The sequence below is a fragment of the Puma concolor genome, chromosome A1 (assembly GCF_028749965.1).
Source record: "Puma concolor isolate L17-30 chromosome A1, mPumCon1.1.hap2, whole genome shotgun sequence".
Classification (NCBI taxonomy): domain Eukaryota; kingdom Metazoa; phylum Chordata; class Mammalia; order Carnivora; family Felidae; genus Puma; species Puma concolor.
This window is the reverse complement of record NC_141667.1, coordinates 30,138,569-30,152,729: the sequence shown is the minus strand read 5'-3', so window position 1 is coordinate 30,152,729 and position 14,161 is coordinate 30,138,569. Positions and strand designations below refer to the sequence as shown.

Below are 14,161 nucleotides of genomic sequence, written 5' to 3'. Positions count from 1 at the left end.
TATGTATTAATAACAATATTGACTGAAAAAATTAGCTATATCACTTCTGTAAATTAAAAAAATTCTACATTAAATTTATGCAGATAAATAAATAAATATATGGAAGGAGCTAAACATTCTCATGATCCCTGTTACCAAAGATAAGGAAGGAAAGACGGGAGAGAAAAATCAGATTGGGACAGTGACCTCAACTTTCTTGATCTGCATTTTTCACTTATTCATTTACTTAATTATATATATATATATATATATATACACACACACACACACACACACACACACACACACACACACACTATTATATACATACACAAAATTCTGAAAATAACAGAATATAGAAACAGAATCATTCCTGTTTCTTTTGAATTTTTGTAAAACTATAAGAACCTGGAAAAATTATAGGCATTGATAGGTAAAAGACATAAAACCAAAAGCAAATCTTAGCTATAATTTACTCAACAGTGAGAGTGTTCATTACTTCTGCATGAAAATTAATTACATTTTATTACATATTACATATTATTACAATTATATGTATGCATTAGTACAGACAGTTATAATAATCACTTACACATCCACTATCTCACTTGAACTTACAAGGTGATACAAAAGGCTTGTTAGGTATTATCATACCCAATTTACAACTGAGCAAACAAACTCATATTAAAATGATCTATATGTTTTGTGACTAGTAGATAAAATCGTCAGTACCAGAACTCAGGTTTCCTAAAAACTAATCCTGTGCTCTATATAAGGATCCCAAAGACCAGTCTTAAAAGTCCTAATTAAGAACTTCAGTTTTACAAGAATCGTAGAGAATTTAGGTGCTGCTTCCTATAAAAGTATGGAGTTATAAAAGATTCCTTACTTTTTTATTTGAGTCCTCTTCTGAATTAGAGTCCTTCTCTGATGATGGTAAATGTACAACACACTGAATTAGTTGCAAAACCAGTGCTGTAACCATCTGAATATACATAGGCTCTCCATCCATATCACTACTATTTAACCTTTAATGAAGAAGAAAATATTTAAATCATACAAAGAACAAAGAGAAGTTCAACTTGACTTGTCATGTTATCATCTGAAAATTCAGGACGCTTTACCAATATTTCTAGACATTATCTTTAGTGCTTACAATAGTGTCCTTATGTCTGTTTTTAATAAATTAGAAAAAATACCAATTCAATGCCTATAAATACTTAGATAATTAAAGTGGTCAAAGGAAAAATACAATATTTAATACAAATTTCTATACTTTATATGCACTGCAGATAAAAATTTATAAATGGATAGTATCAAACATTTCTCAAAATGATTTTTAAAATGAGGAAAGTCTTCAAGATTTCCAAATGCCCATGCATTCTGGTACTCATTTTCTTATTAAAATTTGCTACACAGTCAGCTCTTGATCATCTATCCTAGGGTACAAGGCCAGTGGCACAGAATGTAAAAAATCAAATTCTAAATCTTCAATTCTAAAGATACGGTAAAGGTGTAAGACTTCTCTTATATGCTGATAGTTTTTCTTTATGTTTAATAGACTATACACAATGAGGCTAAAAAATTAAGGTAAAAATAATTATTTTATGTAAGATAGCCTTCAAAGCAATCTAAACATAATCCTATATGCCAGGTTAATACACTTAATCAGTCAGGAATATTATAATGGTAGTTATGCTAATGATACCCTATGACAACAAAGAAAATCATGCTGACCACAGCAGTGTATAACATTTCTCAGTTACTCTGTGCTTAGTGAATTAAGAGCCTTTAGTCTCCATGACTTCCTACTATATAAAGGATTAAATCTAAATTCCTTAGTATGGCCTATAAAACACTTGAACTGCCTTTGACTTTTTCAAGCCCTATTTTCTATTATGGCTTAACCAAGGAGGATTTTGACCCTCAGGGGACATCTGCCAGTGTCTGGAGAAAATTTTGGTTGTGCCAATTAGAAGGTGAGGCAGTGGTTCTCTTGTCACCTAGAAGGTATAAGTCAGGGATGCTGCTAAGCATCTTACAATGTATACAACAACAGTCTTGTACAACAAAGTATTATCTATCCAAAATGTCCACAGCACCAAGACTGAAAAACCTCATCATAGATTTTTACACTTGAGGATGAAGGAACTTCTTTAAGTCCCCCAAATGTGCACTGTTTTTGCACATATCTGAGTTATTCTTCATGCTGCTCTGACTGAATTGCCTCGCTTTTATCTGATCACTAAAATAAAAATCAGGGATGATGAGGAATAAATATATAAGGATTATAATATAATGCAATTCTTCACTGTACTTGGTCTTTGCTATAATTAGTTACCTGAAGTTCCTCAAACTCCTCTTGCTGGTTGGTAATCTTGCAAGTGAAGTAAAAATTTCTTCCAAAATTAACTGCCTATGTTTTTCATATCTTGAGAATACCTGTTTAGTAATTATAAGATTTCAAATTATTATAATTATTTGAAAACAGAAATACTATATCACGTGATAAAAAATATCTGCCATTTAAAATAAAAATGTTTTCAACATCTTCAATGACAATGACTTAATCTGTACAACTTTTCCATCATTAATTATAATAACATTCTTGTAGAAGTTAGAATATACTAGTTTCATTTATAGGAGTATGCTACCTTAGAGATGAATGACAAGATTTAAGTGATTTTAAATAATTTTGATTTAATTGTAGATATTCAGGAATTATTAACTGAAGTTATTTTTAAAAGTTTAGAAGTGTTTAAAATATAAGGCACACAAAAACAGTCCTTATGTTGAAATAAATCTATGGAAAACTTGAATCTGCATTAATGTTGGCAAGTTTGGATATATTTTTCTGGGGGGGATAACAAAAAGTATGAATTGATTATACTTACTGCAGTGACTAACTTAATGGCACACAACTGTAGTTCACTGACATTTTCCACAAAAAATGGTGTTATTCCCATTGATGATACCTGTACACATAAAAAAGTAATCAGTATACATCTCTAGTTAATTTCAGAAACATTCTACATTAACTAAATTTCAAAACATTCATAAACTTACCAGAAAAAACTGAGACAGCATTTTCTTTACGCTCATTAATCATCAGTATCTACCTAGTTCTGTTTCTGCTCCTTTCACCCTCAAACACATCAGCACATACCTTCCTTTATAGTGGCCATTCCTCTGATCTCCCCATGTTGGGTTGATAAATGTCACAAGAATATAAAGAAACAAAACATTTTGCTACTCTGGATGAAAATATCCTGGCATATTTCAAAGGAAATGATCATTTATCTCTAAACTCTAAATTCTAGAATTTAAATTCTACATTCACCTATCCTGTGCCCTAAATGTTTTTTAAAACTTCCCCGGACTTGTATTTCTTCACTTTAGATATACTCTGAATGGAAAAAATTAACATAGTGATGCCATTATTACTGAGTAAGCAAGGTTATACTAAACTCAGACCCTGTATTCTTAAGTCGTTTGGTCTAGAAATGTAACAAAATGCTTCAAAAAACACTTACCTGAAGAATTGTTGTGTCTGTGAGAAGTTGTATCTCTAGCAATTCTGATAAGCTGCTAACAATGTCACAAACTTTATTATAAAGCATTACTATTACTCTCTGCTTGTGGGTAGAACATTTAGCCCGTTTTGCTTTTGAACTTAACAAGCCTCCTAAAATGAAAAAAAATTCAAAACAAGTAATTTATCAACTTTTAATAATTTTTAAAAAACAGTAATAAAACTGTTTTATGAATTAAGGGAACACTTTTCTAGGGGGAGGGGGTGGTACATAAATATACAACATGGCAAATAAAGCTGGTATTTATTAAAACAGAAATATTCTCGGGGCCTCTAGGTGGCTCAGTTGGCTAAGCATCCGACTCAGGTCATTATCTCAGTTTGCGAGATTGAGCCCCATGTGGAGGTCTACGCTGTCAATGCAGCTTCGGATTCTATCTCTCCCTCTCTCTCTGACCCTCCCCTCCTTGCTCCCTCTCTCTCAGAAATAAACAAATATTAAAAAAAAAAAAAGAAATTTATTCTCTAGGGATATTTAGATAGTAGTCGTTCTTTTTTTTTGTAAGTTTATTTATTTCGAGAGAGACAGACAGAGAGACAGAATATTCCAAGTAGGCTCTGCACTATCAGCATGAGCCCAATGCAGGACTTGATCTCACGAATGGTGAGATCATGACCTAAGCCAAAACCAAGAGTCCGATGCTTAACTGACTGAGCCATCCATGCGCCCTGTAAGTAATCATTCTTGTAACAGATAATCTATGGCACATTTCAGTGGCTACCAAAATTCTTATAAAATACTTACCTTTCTATTTTTTCTCATTGGTGCAGAATGGTAAGATTCTATTTCCCTTTCCATTAACTTGCAATTATTAAACAATAAGTAATTAATTATAGATTATTCATGAACACCTAGTATATTCCCCTCTTTTTATTAAAAAAAAATTTTTTTTTAACATTTATTTATTTTTGAGAGAAAGAGACAGCGTGAACAGGAGAGGGCAGAGACAGAGGGAGACACAGAATTGGAAACAGGCTCCAGGCTCTGAGCCGTCAGAACAGAGCCCAACACAGGGCTGGAACCCGTGAATCATGAGATCATGCCCTGAGCCGAAGCTGGACGCTTAACCAACTGAGCCACCCAGGTGCCCTCCTCTCTTTTTAAATATATATACGTTAACTATTTCACTGTTCATTTATAAAGGTTATAAATAAGACAAAGAATATACATCTTGAATCAATTCATTTTGTGGATAACCTATATTCTGCATAAAATTAGGGGGAAGGGATAAATAGAACCAAAAGCTCATATTATCTGGGATTTTTCCCTAACCAGTAGAAATTACTTCTAATATATGTAAATATTTGCTAAAGAAATTACACTTAAACAGTACTAGATTAACTAAAAGTTCTATACTCTAGGTAAATTAAAGCCAGTATTTATTATAATTTATGGGATCTAATAATTTTTGGCCATTTCAAGTTCTTGCATTCTGACCCATCCAACATAATAAAATTATAGAAAATTTTGACATTATACTCAACAGCTTTCAATATAAAAAGGCAAACCAACCTCCATGAGGATCTAGTCTGTAAACAGGATCATACTGAGGATAGAGCGTATTCTGCAAATGAAATTTAGTGTATTGTATAACTCTTTCAATTACATCCTCAATATATACAGCTTTTGGCATGTTAGGGGATGTCATAATGTTGATAGTTGTAAGACAGGCATCTGCTGATTTTGTAACTCTCTCCATAATAAGGTCTCTCCATAATCTTTCTTCTTCTTCAGTATCATTATTCTATAAAACAGCACATTGTTAGTGAAATAGAAACAAACACATTTATAGGTTAAAATATATATTAAAAAAGAGATATATTTGATTTTCCCTAGTGGACACATGTTAAGTATTTTTATGTATGTACTTTTTTTTTTTTTAAAGTAAGCTCTACACCCAATGTGAGGCTTGAACTCACGACCCTGAGATCAAGAGTCATATGCTCTACTGCCAGTCAAGTGCCCCAGTGCATGTACATGCATGAACATCAGGAATGAAGTACAAAACTGATATTACTTTAAGATTTTTATTTCAAAGTTTTCAAACATAATATACTCTATCTCCTAATTTCACCACTAGATGACACTCCAATGACAAAGTTATAGTTATCTTTATCTTCTATGTACTTTATCCAAACCTAAGATTTATTAGCTAAAGACTGTAATTTATATAAATAATTTTGTGTTTGGGGTATAAACATTATGACAGTCAAAACTTTGTAAGTTCTGCTTGCTATTGTGAGAACGAAGCAAATATGAAAACAACAGTAGACCTCACTTAAAAGTAGTAAAATGTAATAGTCTCATTCCTATTACTTGTTTTCAAACATCACCGTATTTTTGAAACAGAGATTAAAGTGGTTATTATGCAGACTACTGAAAACATAATTTATTTTCTAAAATGGATAATTCAACTGACAGGAGACTGCATTTTAATTTACATACTAGCAACTTACATTATAATTGGGAAGGAGTGCTTTTAATCTTACTTTGAGAGTGAGAATCCTATCACATCCCTAATTTATGAAATACAAACTTTACACTCCAGGAATACTTTCAAATGCATGTTATTCAAAGCTTATATACATTGGGAAATGAAACAAACAAAATCATGATATATGTAAAGCAGAGAAGGGCTTTCTAATCACTAATGCCAGAAACTCCATTATTTTTTCCTACTTCTCTAAGCTTTTTTTCATTTTACTGCTTACATACCTACTCAAAAAAATAAGATAAAGTAGCCTTTCTTAGACAATAAAATTGTTGTATGGAATAGTCAGTTAAGAACGTTCATCATTCATGCCAAATGTTAAGGCTACCTGCAACACATTAAATAATGCTAAGGCTTCAGGAAGTAGAATAATTTCAGTAAGACTGAGTCTGCCAGCTCTCCAGAACTCTAGATTCTTGACATTTGTTACAATTTCTTGTCAAAGTCTTTTAAAAAAATTTGTAGATTAAGGACGTAGTAGATTGCCACTATAGGTTTCTCTAGGCCCTCTGTTTCTCATTCAAAAACTAATTTAAAAAGGGCATTGGAAAAATATAGATATATTTAATAGAAATATCGTGAGATTATTTTTCTAGATTTTTTATTCCATGTAGATCACTTAGCAATCCTGTGGCTTCTACAAATACCAAGAACACTTCTCTCATAAGATCCAGTGCATGTACTAAGTGTTTTAGGATACATCAAAAGTGTTAATAGTGGTTACTGCTAGATGAGAATATGGACGGACCGTTTTGAGCTTGTTGTGTTTTGGAAATTTTCTATAATAAATACAATAGTTTTGTAATCAGGTTTTAAAAATAAGGAAAATTCACTAACTCAAAACTTTCCCAAATTCTTTCCCATTTATCTCATAATAAATGCCTATAAGCATCAGTGTTTCCATTTATTAATGGTAGAGCTATCAAGATCAATTCGAATATAGACATGATTTTGAAAGTCAGCTACACTGCTAGGAAGGTAGACTCCAGGTCATTTATTTTAATCAGTTTATAAACCATTACATTATGTTGCTACTGCTTTTCACATAAACATTTGCCATTAGCACATTAACATTTGCTAATGTTTATTGAGAACTTAAGATGTGGAGACACTGTTAAGTACTTAACATGAATTATTTGATTTAATCTTTTCAATGACCATTTGAACAAGGTATAAAAATGGTATATAAGGATTCCTGTTTTAGGATACATTAGGAAATCAACATAAAGTTTCTAACTATTTAATTCTTCAGGAAAGGTCAAGAAAAAGAATTACTATCATTTCATAAATGAAAAATATTTAAAATTTTTTTTTTCAACGTTTTTTATTTATTTATGGGACGGACAGAGACAGAGCATGAACGGGGGAGGGGCAGAAAGAGAGGGAGACACAGAATCGGAAACAGGCTCCAGGCTCCGAGCCATCAGCCCAGAGCCTGACGCGGGGCTCGAACTCACGGACCGCGAGATCGTGACCTGGCTGAAGTCGGACGCTTAACCGACTGTGCCACCCAGGCGCCCCAATGAAAAATATTTTAAACACACTCATCCACTTACACAAGGAAGAGCATAATGTAAGATTACAGATCAATTCTGTAAACTGAAATGAATTTAAATCTGTTGCTTATGTCAAAGCAGTGAACTGACAATGTAATTTTGAATTACTAACTGTAATTTAGCAGCAGCACTAATGAACATAACTAGCAAATGGTAGTTTAGCTTAAATTAATGTAATTTGGGATTTCCCTACAAATCAAAGTTCTTTTGAAAAAACTTTAGTAAAGGTAAAGGTAAAATTAACAATATGGATCTTAAACTTACATGATTTAACAAAGTGGAAAGCTTGGACCCATCTTGAATATTCTTCTCCAAGATATTTAGGACTTTCACAGTTTTGTCAGTGGAAAGCTGAAATAGCAACACAATTTTTTACAATCAATCACTTGTAAAAGTAATAAATTATTCAAGAAACATTGTGTACAATTATCACCTTTGGGCTACAGAATATATTAAAGAGTGAGAAAAGAAAATTTTCCCACTTAGATTCTCTATTTAAATCTGAATTATGTAGAGAATTAATCCCTTGTTTCTCAAGGACAGAAAAGCAAGCAAAGAATGGGCACAAATGCACATTACTACTCTTAACATATAGCTTGTGAAGACTGAGTTTGTTCTGATGCTTGGCCCCCATTCTTGTGGCAGTGACCCTGAACATGCATATGAACGAACGAACACACACGCATACTGAGACTTTACGTTTATTTTTTGGAGAGAGAGAGAAGGAACACAAGTGGGGGAGGATCAGAGAGAGAGAGGGAGACAGAATCGGAAGTAGGCTCCAGGCTCTGAGGTGTCAACACAGAGCAGCACGTGGGGGCTCCAACCCATGAACTGTGAGATCATGACCTGAGCAAGTTGGATGCTTAACCAACTGAGCCCCTAAATTTTTATTTTAATGTTTATTTTTGAGAGAGAGAGAGAGAGACAGAGTGCAAGCGGGAGAGGGACAGAGAGAGAGGGAGACACAGAATCTGAAGCAGGCTCCAGGCTCTAAGCTGTCAGCACAGAGCCCAACACGGGGTTAGAACCCACGAACCGTGAGATCACGACTGGAGCCAAAGTTGGATGCTTAACCCGACTGAGCCACCCAGGGGCCCCAAACTACCAAGACTTAAAAAAAAAAAAAAAAAAAAAAAAAGGTTATTTACTTTGAAAGAGAGAAGGGGTGGGGAAGAAAAATGGGCGCACAAGTGGGGGAGGGGCAGAGAGAGAGAATCCCAAGCAGGCTCCACACTGTCAGCACAAAGCCTGACACAGAGCAAGATCTCACGAACTGTGAAATCATGACCTGAGCCAAAATCAAGGGTCCGACACAGCCAACTGAGCCACCGAGGTGCCCCTAAACTACTGAGACTTTGGTAAACTTCCCATACTTTGAAAATACTCAGCAAATTCACTTTGAGAAACAGAAATAATAGCTATATATAATAACAGAATTTATGAAATAAACTTAGGATTGGAAGTGTCATCTCAGAAAACTGATGACATATTCCTATACAATAAATCATCCTCTCTCTCTGCACATAGCAATACTATGAACTAATAGCACATTAATTATTGGTTAACTATGTGATATGTCTGGCTTTAAAACACAAATTCATGGAAACCCTTGTGCACTACTGGTGGGAATGTAATTGGGTGCAGCCACTATGGAAAACAATATGGAGGGTCCTCAAAAAACTAAAAATAGAACTACCATAAGATCCATCAATTCCACTTCTGGGTATTTATGTGAAGGAGAAGAAAACACTAACTTAAAAAGATATATGCACCCCCATGTTCACTGCATCATTATTTACAATAGCCAAGACATGGAAGCATCCACAGTGTCCAGAGATGGATGAATGAGCAAACAAAATGTGGTATATACACGATGGAATATTATTTTGCCATAAAAAAGGAAATCTTGCCATATGTGACAACATGATTGGTCCTTGAGGGCATTACACTAAGAGAAATAAGTCAAAGACAAATGACACATGATCTCACCTGTGGAATCTAAAACCAACAAAAACCAACCCAATTCACAGATACAGAGAACAGATAATTCTGTACAAAAGGAACCTGCCCTGGTTAGAAGAGGAGAGGGGCACCTGGATGGCTCAGGTCATGATCTTATGGTTTGTGAGATCGAGCCTGGCGTCTAGCTCTGTGCTGACAGCATGGAGCCTGCCTGGGATTCTCTCTCTCTGCCCCTCCCACTCATACGTTCTCTCTCGCTCTCTCTCAAAATAAATAAATAAATTAAAAAAAAAAAAAAGAGAGAGAGAAGAGGAGGAGAGAGGATTCATCTTGAAATTGTATCTGCACAGCAATCATGCAGTAGTTTAGGAAGTGAATGGTGGCTCATAAAGATTATGGGAAGCCATCCCTTGATGCTGTCACTATTGTCTGAAGTTATTATCAATGAAAAATACTCTGCTATTTCATTAGAAAAGAATGAGACTATTTAGCAACAGAGAGCTCACAGGAAAGACAACTCACAAAAATTATTATAAAGCCTACAGCAATGAGACTATGTACTTATTAACAATTAATGTGCTGAAACTGTAGCATTACCCTTTTACCACTCTAAATGGCTAAAGCAAACGCCAAGGAAAAATTTAGTGTATTTCTACATTTAAATAATCTGAATATCTGAGACAATAACAAGAAAAACAGTGGAAAAAAAAATCCAGGCCCATGCCTCTTTCGGTGCAATGAGATACAGTTTTCTTTAGAATAATTTATAGAATACTTCTTTGATTCAAGTTTAAAAAAAAAAAAAAATTCAGTTAGCCTCTCAGAAGGCAACCAGAAATTGTTTTCAGTATTATTTACTTTATGTAAACTTTGTAATTTGCCTTGGAAACTTTAATTTCAAAGATCAGACCTTAAGTAAATATATAAAATTTACTTTAGTGAGATACCTTATCCATTATACCCATTGCTTTAATTTTAGCAGATTCACTGCCGAGTTCATTAAGCTGGTGTTTTCCTAAGAGAAGTTCCTGAGGAATTTCATCATCATCACCTGAAAAACCAAACCAAACAATTAAGGGAGAATACATAGCTCAAAATAGTAAGTTTAATTTTTTAATAAAATTTCTGGACACATAGACAAATATAAACAAACTAAACAAATAACAACCTAAGAGGCTTCTGCACACCTCAAGCGCACCCCTAACGAGCGAGGACAGGGATTAAAACTAGAGCTCTGACTGGGATGGAAAGAGGACTCAGATCTCGTGTCTTCACTCTCAACCAAGTTCTCTGCCCCAGGGGGCTGACCTGTGTGCACTACATAACAGTCTCTCATGCCCTCTGGCTTCTGTTTGGGTACAGCTAGTGGGGTGCCCTGTCAGAAGATCTAAAGAGAAGGAGAGTGAGGTCAGGGTATTTATATCCGTGACTCCTTCCTTGTACGGTCTCCTCAGGCTGCCTATGTCCTCTGACCAAAAGGTTACTGCCTTTTTTCAAGGCAGTCTACGATATTTTTTTCCCTACAGAGTGAGAGTTCTGTAACTTCTCTTTACCCTTGTTCCTTTCGGAGCAGCGATGGTAACAGTTTCATGGTTGTTAACCCTGGATTCTGGCACTATTCTGTCCCTAACTCTGAAACTGGTCTCTTTGTAAGTCCTCCTCAAATTATCCCAATTTGAGAGTGTCATCTGTCTTCTGGTTGGGATCTTCAATGACATGGGAGACAGTTTCTCAGCACACCACTGGAGTTTTATAAATGACAAAACTGCTACTCCAAATAATGGAGAAATGCATTAATGATACTTAGGCAAGTAACTCTGACAAAACAAATATTTTTAAAATCAAGGGTAATATAATATAAAGGGTAATATACCTTTTAAGGCATTTTCAAATAGATGGACTCATATCAGAAATTATTGTATATCACATGGCTTTTGTAAAATTAGGTAAAATGTTTGTACCAGCTGAAGGTGGCATAAAATGGTTGAGAATAGCTCTAAACACTGCAAGCACATTACCTTTTTATATTTATAGATATGATCTTTACATATTATTATAAAAGGAATATAATATATAAATATTACATTAATCCTATTGTATGTTAATTGGTTTACTATTTTGTTTTCCGTATTAGATTCTGTATTACTTGAAACCAGGAGCTGGGATATTTATCTTTGCATCTCTAGCACTTAATATATTACTGACAAAGAAAAAGTATTCAATAAATATTGGCTATAAGAATAAATGAGCAGATGCATGGGTTCCTGTTTCTGCATCCCTGCTCAAATTAGTATTTAGGTCCTTATCTAGGACCTACTCAAGTCTTACCTGCGTTAAGGTTTCCTTAATTACTCTCACCTACCTTGGTAACTGCACTTTCAGGATTCTTAAGACACTATCAATAATTAATAATACCTGATTTTTATACTAAAGTTTTCAATTTCTTGACAATATAGACTACACTTGACTCTACAACCAGATTTCAAGTTGCTTGAGAGCACTTAATCATGCCTCTGTATCTACTAGATAACTGGCAGAAAGCTAGACACATAGGTAAATAAATACATTTAAAATTGATTTTATATTTAGAAGTAAATATATATTAAAATGATTTTACCAAATGCAGTAAAATCCATATCTTCTAAATTATCCAAAATATTCTCTATTGAGGCTGTGAATCTCTTAAAAGTTGAAGAATCCATCATTTCTACAAAAAGAAAAAATAAAAACTTATTATGATCACATTACAAGTAGAATACTGAAGTTGAACACTATGAACAAAGACAAAAATTTACCTTCAGGTGTTAGTTTTGGTTCATAAGCTTTCCTCTTCTTCTGTTTTTCTTTTTTCTTCATTTTTCTAGCAACTAAATCAAACAAAAGAAATACTGAAATACAGGAAAGACAACTTAAAATATTTCTATTCTTGCGCTTAGGTTCTTCCAGAACGTTAAATACTTAAACAATAACCACTGCCATTCCAAACTAAATACATACTTTTGTCTTGATTAACAATTAGGAGTTGTTAATGAACTCAGAAAAAAGTATCAAAGAGTCTTCAAAGTTAAACCCCTAAATTTAAGGTGGCTTATGTAAGAAATCCGTTGATACTGATGTATTACCCTCACTAAGGCTGGGAGGAGGAGAATAATCTTCCATGTCAGAATCTGATGGGCTTCGGTTTCGATAACGACCACCACCTGAACTCCTTCTTCCTTCATGAGAGTGGCCACTTCTCCTATGATCCCCAGAGCTTCTTCTGTCACGTTCTTCATATTCCCAAGCTTTATCATCATCTTTTTTATGTCGTTTCCTAGAGGCTAAAAGCAAATCCCCATGACAAATAATTTACCTCATTTAAAAAGACTATTAAAGCTTGTACTTCACAAATTTACCACATGGGGGAAAATCATTGTGTGGGTCTAGGAAATTCTGAGTTTTTCTGTTTAATCAGAAATATGAATTATGGTATAGAAATAGTATCACTTATTTTAGCAATATCTATCTACATTTAAATATTTTTACATGAATTTGGTTTGCTAACAAATATAGATAGGAATGTTCTGGGAATTAAACAGTGCTCATTTCAAAGAAAGATATAATCAGCGAGTCAGTAAAGATAATATCTAACCATCAGGATGAATTAAGGCATGCAAAACAATCTTTATTTAGGATTTGGATGAAAAACAGAAACACCTTAAAGCATTTAGATTACTGATGGGGAGTAGGGTTTGGAGGAAAAGTAAACTTTTGAGAAAGTGTTATAGAATATGGGGTAACCATGTATACCAACAATTAAAAGTCAAGTTAAGCCCACAATTTAGGTAAAATTCAACAGACTGATAATCTAACGTCACAGGCCTACAGAGATAGAATAAATCCATACAGTTGTAAATACTCACACTGAATTCAGTTCCCCAATAACATATTTGCTTAAACCCAAAGAAAAAAGCTTTTAAGCTTATAAATGCTATATAAACAAATTTATGTATGTTACCTTCAGTCCCTCCCCCATCTTTCCAAGGGTCTAAGCATTCTGCTAAAATCACCAGTATTGACAGGAACTTCTAGGCAGAACTGGCAAACAGATTTCATCTGACACATCAACTCTGATCAAATGGTAATAGCTGCCAAGAACATTATATTTCCTTGAGAAAGCATCATATTTCAGCAAGAAAGACTGATTAGAAATGTCTGTCCTGTGAGAGCCTGAGGGCAGTACAAGTGACAAATATTTACCATACCTGCTCTTGCATGCAGTACCAACAACTTAAAACTAGGTTAGAGAAGTAATGTGTCCTACACATCGTGGGATTCTTGTTTTGACCACTTGTTGCTGACAATGAAATACTTTCTAATCATTGAACTAAATGTGACTCCCTTGCTTTCTTGTAGCTGACTTCTATTTCAAATCCCTAACTATGATCAATACTCAAATACTTAAGACAAAAATAACGCTTGAGTCCCCTTAAATTCTTAGATTTAAGGATGCCAATCTTACTAGCATAGATAGATGTATTCTACTACGCTTGTACTGGTGCCCTTATGTGTAAGCAATGCCTACACTCTGGCTAATC

General features: G+C 34.1%; 1 protein-coding gene across 3 annotated transcripts in view; it reads right to left on the bottom strand.

Moving 5' to 3' along the window:
* The window catches only part of NIPBL (NIPBL cohesin loading factor), a 201,006-nt gene that overhangs the window by 53,720 nt on the left and 133,125 nt on the right, over positions 1-14,161 (bottom strand). For all 3 annotated transcript variants that reach the window (XM_086677236.1, XM_086677232.1, XM_086677224.1), the window contains 10 exons: positions 12,707-12,904; positions 12,380-12,451; positions 12,202-12,291; positions 10,532-10,635; positions 7,884-7,970; positions 5,085-5,316; positions 3,513-3,664; positions 2,874-2,954; positions 2,321-2,421; positions 869-1,007 (listed from right to left, as the gene is read on the bottom strand). In XM_086677236.1, the coding sequence (XP_086533362.1) occupies positions 869-1,007; positions 2,321-2,421; positions 2,874-2,954; positions 3,513-3,664; positions 5,085-5,316; positions 7,884-7,970; positions 10,532-10,635; positions 12,202-12,291; positions 12,380-12,451; positions 12,707-12,904 (1,256 nt within the window). The remainder of the gene's footprint in view (positions 1-868; positions 1,008-2,320; positions 2,422-2,873; positions 2,955-3,512; positions 3,665-5,084; positions 5,317-7,883; positions 7,971-10,531; positions 10,636-12,201; positions 12,292-12,379; positions 12,452-12,706; positions 12,905-14,161) is intronic.